The sequence below is a fragment of the Trichomycterus rosablanca genome, chromosome 19, assembly GCF_030014385.1.
Source record: "Trichomycterus rosablanca isolate fTriRos1 chromosome 19, fTriRos1.hap1, whole genome shotgun sequence".
In the NCBI taxonomy this organism is placed as follows: Eukaryota; Metazoa; Chordata; class Actinopteri; order Siluriformes; family Trichomycteridae; genus Trichomycterus; species Trichomycterus rosablanca.
In genome coordinates this window covers 26,093,101-26,102,866 of record NC_086006.1, presented here as the reverse complement: position 1 = coordinate 26,102,866, position 9,766 = coordinate 26,093,101, and the positions used below count along the sequence as shown (strand labels likewise).

General features: G+C 38.4%; 1 protein-coding gene across 1 annotated transcript; it reads right to left on the bottom strand.

Moving 5' to 3' along the window:
- Positions 1-4,943: 4,943 nt before the first annotated feature.
- On the bottom strand, positions 4,944-6,210 carry LOC134333077 (xenoxin-2-like). Its single transcript, XM_063014891.1, has 3 exons — positions 6,161-6,210; positions 5,899-6,006; positions 4,944-5,183 (listed from the first exon to the last, which is right to left on the bottom strand). The coding sequence occupies exons 1-3, from the start codon at positions 6,207-6,209 to the stop codon at positions 4,981-4,983; spliced, it is 360 nt and encodes a 119-aa protein (XP_062870961.1). The 5' UTR covers position 6,210; the 3' UTR covers positions 4,944-4,980.
- Between the last annotated feature and the right edge of the window lie 3,556 nt (positions 6,211-9,766).

Genomic DNA, 9,766 nt, shown 5'->3' with positions numbered 1-9,766 from the left:
CACAGATAGTGTCCTTGCCATCGTCCCAGTACAAGTAAAGGCAAAGAAGGGCAACAAGATAGTCACGTCTTATGCTTTTTTGGATCCTGGTAGCAATGCCTCTTTTTGCACTGAACGGCTTATGAATAAGCTTAACCTTTGTGGACGAAAGGTTAATATTCTCTTGACCACTATGGGAGAGCAAAGGATTGTTCACAGTAATGCTGTTGCAGACTTGGAAGTAAGTGGCCTTCTTAGTGACAACTTCATTGAGTTAACTGAAGTGTTTTCACAAAAGGTAATTCCAGTGAGTAAAGCTAACATTCCAAGTCAGGAAGAAATAGACAGATGGCCTCATCTGAAAGATGTTCATATTCCAAGCATAGATGGAGAAATAGAACTGCTAATAGGGGCAAATGTGCCAAAGGCATTGGAACCAGAAAAGGTAATCCACAGTGTAAAGAATGGACCTTATGCCGTAAAAACAATGTTAGGATGGACGGTTAATGGACCAATAAGAGAGGACAGCTGCATAAGGACCAAAACTGGTGTACCACACATAGTGTCAAATCGAATATCTGTGGCCAGGCTAGAAGAACTGTGGAGTCAACAGTTCAAGTATGACTTTCCTGAAGGTAGACAGGATGAGCAGGCGGAAACGTCTAAGGATGATCTCCTTTTTTTGGACAAAGTGGCCATGTCAGCCCAAATAAAAAATGGGCACTATTGTATTGCCCTGCCCTTAAAGAACAAGGAGGTTAAAATGCCTAACAACCGTGCCATTGCTGAGCAACGGGCCTTAAATTTGAAGAAGAAGCTTCTCAGAAATGCTCAATTTCAGGAGGACTACATCACGTTCATGAATGATATGATCACAAGAGGCTATGCGGTAAAGGTTCCTAACGAAGACATCAACCGCAGTGATGGAAGGGTGTGGTACATTCCACATCATGGAGTGTATCATCCCAAAAAACACAAAATCCGTGTGGTGTTTGATTGCGGAGCATCATATCAAGGAACGTCTTTAAATGAGGAACTTCTTCAAGGGCCCAACCTCAGCAACACTTTGATTGGAGTTTTAACACGGTTCCGCCAAGAACCTGTGGCAATGATGGCTGACGTGGAGGCCATGTTCCACCAGGTAAAGGTTCCTTCTGATGATGCTGACCTGCTCAGATTCTTGTGGTGGCCAGGCGGTAATGTTAATCAAAACCTGGAAGAATATAGGATGGAAGTGCATTTATTTGGTGCCACTTCATCTCCAAGTTGTGCTAGCTACGCTCTGAGGCGATGTGCTGAAGACAACAAGCACATGTTTGATGCTTCTGTAGTTGACACAATTTTGCACAACTTTTACATTGATGATTGTCTGAAATCAGTTACATCTTTTGAACAGGCATTGTCTTTGTATCAGGGTCTGAAAGAAATCTGCAAGGCTGGAGGCTTCAGGCTAACAAAATGGATCAGCAACAGCGCAGAAGTTCTGGCTAAGATGCCAGATGAAAAAAAGGCAAATGACATCAAAGACCTCGATCTGGATCATAATCCATTTCCAATAGAAAGAGCATTAGGAGTACAATGGTGCGTCCAGTCGGACTGTTTCAAGTTTAGAGTTGTCATCCAAAACAAACCTCTTACTAGAAGAGGCATCCTATCCATGGTGAGTTCAGTGTATGATCCTCAAAAAACATCTTGCAAGAATTGAGCAGATCAAGAATTGAATGCTTAGTCAGCTAAGCTAAATTATTGACACTAGAGTCTTTTCACCTAAAATTGATTAATTAAAAGTTGATTAATCAAGAGTCTTGTTACAGAAATGATAATAAAACATCAGAGTCATAATAAATCATGCTACTTTTACTTTCATACTTAAGTACATTTGAAGGTAAATTTAGTTTAGTACTTTAGTGGAGGTATTTTTACTTTTACTGGAGTAATATGTTACCTTGGATATCTCTACTTCAACTCAGCTACGTGGTTTGTGTACCTTGTCCACCACTTACATTAGACAAAATGAACTAGTGCATATTAATTATGAATTAATTCTAGGGCTGTCGAAGTTAACGCGATAATAACGCATTAACGCGACCTCAATTTAACGCGATTAAAAAAATTAGTGCCATTAACGCAAATTCTAGTTCATGTTGACACTTGACTGGTAGAACAAACGTTTTAATGTCGGACTTGCCACCGTTTTTCATTTGCGGTTTGTTAACATAATGTAACCGATCGTGGTAGTGATGCACTTGCATAATAAAGAAATAAATACACGCTATATTCACAAGTTGTCGGGAGCAGAACACTTTATTACACTTAATTAACTTCTTCTTCTGTACCGAATACCGGAAAGCTGAGTCGAGCACGTTAGTTCATGAACTATGGAAGCCCCAAAGGGTCAAAACACACTCACTTCGTGTAGAAACGTCCATCAAACCATCGTCACGATACAACCACAGACAAGTCTGTTACAATAACTACGCCTTATCCCACCTAAAGCACCGCTGATCTACAATGTTTGCTGATGGAGAAATTCTAACCTACAATCTGACATTTACTGCCTAGTATGTGAGTGAATAAAACTCCCTTACAGTTTTCTCTTGTCCCAGCAGTTTTTAACATCAGTACATTTAGCATAAAATGTGTTCACCATTTTAATTGTAACTTTTCACATAAAAATCCTTGTTTTCTATAACATTTACACATATTTTTTTTAATGCGATTAATCGCGATTAACTATATGAAATTCTGAGATTAATCGCGATTAAAAAATTTAATCGTTTGACAGCCCTAATTAATTCATGTATTACATGTAGAAATAAATTATTACTTACTCATGAAATAGATGAATGAATCTGATCATTCAGTGCAGGTAAACCTTATGAATCCAGCCACATGGCTTAGTGTTTAACCAAAATGATTATTATTATGAATCCTCAGGAAAGTGAAGGGAGATTAGTTTATGTAAAAAACAAAACATAAAAAACTGTTTAAACTACTTAATGATATCGCATTATGTAATGTATGCTAATATAATGTACTGTGTGTTAACAAGAACGACCTATTAAGTCATTATAAACATCAATTCTCCACTTTATACACCAAATTGACATTAAAGCAGATGCAGTAAATGTAAAGGCAGGTGAAAATACCCAGAAATTGTACAAATGTTTATTATTTACTGTTTAATATTTCATTCACTGCTGCCGGTCCCATAGGAGAACATGACAGCGCCGGGTTTGTTTGGAACTATCGGAGGGTTACATGAACCACGTGACCGCGTGGCGGCGAGATCAAGGAGTGTCGCAACTCTCTCTATCTACGGCTCTGGTTCCCTATGGGAGTGTCGCCACTCTGTTCTCTCTACCGCTCTGATATAAACTACATCCTCTCCTGCATTTCCCCTCACCCCGTATCCTGTGTTCTCATTGGCTGTTCGACATGTCACTCATCCCCAGTTGCCCATCTGAGATCAGATATCTGACGTGCTAGAAAACTCGATCCGGTCGCCGAGCGGTCGGCGAGCCGGTCGGGTCGAGTTGTTGGATAGTTCACACATAGCGACTGAGAGCCGAGTTTTGATCGCCGAGTGAACGCTGAGTTGCTCCCGACCCGGAAAATCAATCGCCGAGCGAAAATCAGGGCAAAAATCTTGTAGTTTGAACTAGGCATAAGTACACAAGGCGAGTGAGCCGACTCACTGGAAACACCTCTGACTCAGATCATTTGGCTGAACCGGCTTCACTCCAGTCTGTGAATCTAAGTAATAAGTTAAATATTCCAATAAACAGCGATTACACACACTGGTGTTCGTTATGTGGCTGATTTTATGCACATGCTATTTTATTATTATTATTATTATTATTATTATTATTAATCAGTAGTAGTGGTATAGATTAGTAATGCAGCATATTTTCTTGTAAGCAAAATAACATAATATAGTTATATTATTATTAAAATGCAAATGCTTACAGGCTACTTTAGTACTGTAGTGCTTAAGGAGTATCACAGCCCCCATGGTAATTTTAAACCCTTGACCCATTAATATACCCATCTGATTGGTAGGTGAGTCCACCCCCCTCTCCCACATGATCAAGTATTCACTTAAAAAAAGTGTCAACTTGTCACTGACAGGAGAAGTGTGAGCGGCCAAGAGAATGAAGAGAGAAGGATTTATTTACAGAAGATGAGAGCATGGAAGACAAGTGATATTTTGATGCATTTTAATGCAGTAAATCAATCGCAATCAGAATGTCAGTACAAGTGACTCAACTGACTCAAGTGACCCAAGTGAACCGGATGACATTACTGAGTGACTCAGATTAACCCGAGTCCATAAAATGAACCGAATTTACCACCACTATAAATATTTCGCTGTTTGAGTAGCGCAGTGGGCAGCGCGCATCGTGCACGCTCTTCTGCCCTAGGTTCGAATCCGGCTTCGGGCAAAACTAAAGTAACACAAGCAGGGCCGGCGCTATGGGGGCTCTGGGGTGGGCATTTGCCCAACCCTCCCCCAAATTTTCTTACTGCCCCCCTAAGCAACGCAGTCCAGAACCGGGCTGCATGTCGGTGTGAAGATGGATTATGTAAAAATGTTTTCACTATTGAGAAAAAATGTTACATGATGTTGTTTATGCATGTTCTTTTACCTCAAATATGGTTCTGATTTATCATTTAAGAATGAAAATAATATATGATAAACAGCTTAAATTAAACATTTTGATAATGTTCCTATGATGGTGTAAGACCCGTTATATTGTTTACAGGTGCAACCCCCCCCCCCCCCCCCTTCCCGCTCAGGTAACCAGGGTGTTCCTTATTTCCAGTTCTGAAAGTTGGCAACCCTAATCATAATAGTAAATCAAAATCAATATAAAAGAAAACATGGAAAAAGAGAAAATCCACTTGAGAGAAAATTCTTTATTTATTTATCAAATTTCACTCAAAATAAATTCTTATAGTAGATTAAACTTTAATGAAACTGCTTCATCAGTGGAGAGCTCAGTGGAGGAGGATGGAGGAGAGCAGAGGAACCAACAAGATCAGGAAACTCAGAGTAAACGTCTCAGCTCCGTTACACAGGTTCCCATCACAGCACTTTACCGACTCCACAGAAACTCCTGGAGTGGTAGGTAGTTTAGCCACGTCGCAGAAGGCCTCATTTACACATGCTTTCATGGAAACTGTTTTGCTGTCTACTTTAGCTGATAGAGAAAATTACATTAATTACATTATTTACTTTCACTGTTTAGCTTGGATTTACAAAAAAAATAAGTTTATTGGTGTTATTCAGTTTAATTAAACATTTTATTCTGAAGGCAGGGATTAAACCTAGGCTCTCAGGACCTTGGTGTGTGTAATGTTTGGGCTAAAATGTTTTAAAAATGGAGTGGCACTGTTTGAACCTCGCCTCTTTCACTGTCTGTGAGAAATTTGACATGTCGGTGGTGGTTGCCTCCAGTATTTATTTTCGGTTTTCTACCACTTTTACTAACATAATAGTTGGAGGAGCTTTTCCGAAGTGAGTTAGTTAGTAAGTGGGTGAATGAGTGAAAAAGTTACTGTTTTAATGCTAACTCATATGAGCGGTTTATTATAGGGGTCACAAGCTATATTAGTACTCATAATAAAGTCAGCTGAAATCCCTCTAGAATATATGATTATAAACAGTTTTATTTACTCATACTGGCTCTGCTTGTTGCATTTATTTATGTATTGTTTTATCATTATTACTACGACTCCAGTGGATCTGGAGCCTACCCAGAAATCACTAAATACAAAGCTGTAAAACACCCTGAACAGTATATCTGCTATCAGAGTTCATCACATATTTACCTATTAATTCTTTTATTCACAGATAAAGACATTATAGAGTACACAGTCTACTACTGGCAGGTTTTAATGTAAAGTAAAGTTTACCTGTAGCAGAGTAGCAGCGATTTTCCAATGTCCCACATTCTTTTGTTTTCGAGCAGTCGCTCCCCTCACAGGAGTAACACTTTAGCCCACTGGCAGATTGTATGTGAGCTGAAGAGAGGAAATAATAAGTTGTAATATATTTTATTCACCAGGAAATACAAGAATTAATTGTTCTGTTAGTAATGATATGGTCATTATTGGTAAATATTCAGATTCAGGTTGGTAATTGCAAACTGCACCCACAATACATAAGAGTTCTTACCTGCAATAAAGAACATGCAAAAAAGCAGCAGTACAACCTGCGACCTCATAGTAGATGGACTGGAGAAGTGAAGAAGCTGAAGGTGATGCTGGACGGATGGATGATGAAGTTGATCTTTGAGGATGGGCTGTTTTATATAAAATACAGGGTGGGAAGTTGAAATGGAGGAGGGACTGATGAGAAAATCTCTCCTCCTATCATATCTTTGGAAGTGGCCGATGATTTTTTCAAATGTTTTAGAACAAAATGTACTGTCTTTAAACTTGTTAAAGGTAGATGTGCTGTATTTCACAGCAAACTTTAAATTTGAATGATTTTTGCATTTTTTGAAATATTTTTTACCAGTTGTGATGAGGGTTTTAGTTCACTGTTGTACGCAATTTCCCAGTTGCTTGCAGGATTCAAGTGTTTTTTTTTTTGTTGTAACTTTCTTCAACACACCAAGTTTTCTTTTTAACGGCACAATATCACCAACAAAATGCTCGACAGTAGGACAGTAGGTACAGTGTTGTTTTGTGTTTTTTGGAGTGGAGTCAGTGTAATCTCTAGTTACTGACACCTGAATACAACTAATTACACAGAGACCTAGACAGATTGATATATGAATAGAATGATTATACTTGTGTTTTCGACATTATAAATGTATTTTTTTTGTTTAGAACATGAACCCATTTATGTTCTATGGCAAGGCTAACAAGAGGACTGAAAATAGGGCACATGTGGCTATTCCTCCTGATGAAAGTGAGTCTAGCTTGCGTGACTTCAAGATAAGTGTGGCAGACTGTCTTACATGGCAAAATAAGAGGTCCAGATAGACGAAAAGATAGACATCTCAAAGTGTTGAGTTTTGCCACTGCCAAGTTGCCACAGTTTGGCCCCTAAGCAAACCCTTTCTTCTCACTTTTGATTGCTCAAATTGTATTCAGTCATAATTGTAAGTATATAATTTTAAATTAAATGTAATTGTATAAAAGTTTTTGCTAAAAGCTGCATGTGTAATAACAAGGAAGTGTGTTTTGTTCTGGTATGAGTATCAGGTGTAGCACTGTTGTTGGTTAAGTGAAGTGGAGAACAGTCATTCATTTTATATCTAGATATAGCATCTTCAGGATGTCCCTAAAGTCTGGACACATAGGAAATAACACTATAATAAACTATGACTATGTTTACTAAAATACAGACACACATACATATTGCATCACAAATAGTGGAAAACACACTGAAAATGTTATTGATTAAATGTGAGAAATAAAATGTTGAAAGATTTCCAGACTTTATGGACACCTTGTGTATGGCAGGTTATATTTATGAAGAATGTTAATCAATTCTTAAAATTCCTTCACTGTTGCATTCAGAATACTTTTAGCAACAGATGATTATAGACCCACCACCACATCTGTAGCTACAATACCCTGTAAAATAATCATTTTCTCAAACAATGTTTTATAGTAGCGATCCCTGACAACTTTAATTGTGATTAATAAAATGTCATCTTATGATCAAATTCAACACTGATTATCAGTTTTTTGTAATTGCAAAAATTGTGTTCATGTGAAAGAATTTAAAAATTAAGAGAAGCAGCAACATAAAGATTTTGACACAAGCAAAAGAAAAATGAGTCAGGGGCAACTGAGGAAGGAAGTGAGGTTTTACTCTGCACACCGCACAAGACCTTTCATTTCTCTGGAAGTCACAGATTGAAGAGTGTGAAAGTGTGTGAGTGTGTGTGTGTGCGTGCGTGCGTGCGTGCATGCGTGTGTGTGTGTGTGTAAGTAACGTTCAAGCTGAAAATAAATAAAGAAAGAAAGAAATAAAGAAAGAAAGAAACGTCTGGCTAATCCTGGCTATGACCATCCCTATGGTGAAATATAGTGGTGGTAGCATTATGCTATGGCAGTGCTTCTCATCAGCAGGGACATAATAATAATTATTATTATTAAAATAGAATGGTAAGAATTCAGGGACAGGCACCTAGGTTGCGCAGCGGGATATTCCGATAGCACACCAGTGGCGAGATTCTGAAATCCTCGGTTCGAAACTTGGCGTTGTCACCGGTCGTCTGGGCACCATCTAGTGGGCATGATTGGCAGTGCCTGCAGCAGATACTAATTGGCCACCGTATCTGCAGGGTGGGGACCGGACTAAGGTGCCTGTGTGGAATGCAGGGGAAATGCCTGTCTGTCTAAAGATTTTAGCACAAATTGTACTGTCTTTAACTTTTGTAAACCATGTGCTGTATTACAAAGCAAACTTTAGATTTTAATCTGTTGATGCTTGCTCAATAATCCAGGTACACAAATCCACAAAGTTGAATCAGTTCATCTGGACACAAGTTTGTTGTAGAGATACGTTTCGTCACTCAATCCGAATGACTTCTTCAGTCTGAGCTGGTGTTGAATACCCCAACCTTATATGCAGTTGATTTGCATAACGACCGATCACTGCCCACTGCATAACAATGGAACTGGTGATCAGGTCCATATGAAATTCACAATGACCATTAATTACAATGGTCATGTGTGTCTTTCACACATGATTGGGGTAAAGCTCCAATTACGGTGTTGTAAGATGGTGAGAGATGTACTCTCAGGCCCCCTCCCCGGTTCAGAGATGGTCGTTCCCTCTTCACATAGATGGCCTCTTTGACTCCACGTTCAAACCAGCGTTCCTCCTTGTCAAGGATCTGCACATCTTCATCATTAAATGAGTGGCCGCTGGCTTGCAGGTGGGTATAAACCGCAGAGTCCTGGCCAGACGAGGTCGATCTTCTATGTTCTTCTAGGTCGATCTAAGTCATTCAGATTGAGTGACGAAACGTATCTCTACAACAAACTTGCGTCCAGATGAACTGATTCAACTTTGTGGATTTAGATTTTAATGATTTCTGCGTGATTTGAAAGGGCTGAGATAAAAAATGTAATTCTGCTTTTATTAATTTAGTCCAGAACAAGTTCTGATGAGTATTTTAGTTCATTGCTGTGCTCAAACTCCCAGTTGCTTAAAGGATTCAAGGAATTTAATTAAAATAATTTTCATAATTATTATTATTTTAACTTTCTTTAATGCATCAGGTATCACCAACAAAATGATTGACAGTAGGTACAGTGTTGTTGTGTCTTTTCTGGATTTTTTCAGAGCATGCCACTGCTCATTGTGGCCAAATAAGACGATCTTTGTTTCATTTGACTTTTAAAGTTTATTGTAATGAAATCTTTAGTGGAGCTTTGATGTGCTGATCTCAGATGTATTTTCAATCTTGCACGATAGCCTTTGAGCAATGTAAAGGCTATGTTAAGCTCGCTTGACTGTACAGTAACGTCTGTGTTCCAGTAGTTTCCAGTTCGTGAACTTGTTTTTGTTGGTTTTTTAAATTACATCCAGGTACATTTTTTGGAATAATAATTCACATTTATTTCCTAACAAATCTTTTAGGTTTGCTTTTAAGGACATAGATAAGATGCTTATTTTTACATTTTATGAAACAGAGGTAATAATCTGTTTAAAATATTGCAGTTGTGTGGATTGGTGGTCAACGTGACTTTACATTGTTCAGCTACGAACTGAGGAAAAAATTCAAACCAAAATCTAAGTGTTGAACTGCTTTAC

Excerpts from the sequence above, each read along its gene's own strand:
- LOC134333077 (XM_063014891.1), bottom strand. The coding sequence starts at position 6,209 with ATGAGGTCGCAGGTTGTACTGCTGCTTTTTTGCATGTTCTTTATTGCA. Across the intron at positions 6,007-6,160 it reads TTGCATGTTCTTTATTGCAG|CTCACATACAATCTGCCAGT; the intron begins GTAAGAACTCTT and ends TCCTCTCTTCAG. Across the intron at positions 5,184-5,898 it reads TCGCTGCTACTCTGCTACAG|CTAAAGTAGACAGCAAAACA; the intron begins GTAAACTTTACT and ends TTTCTCTATCAG.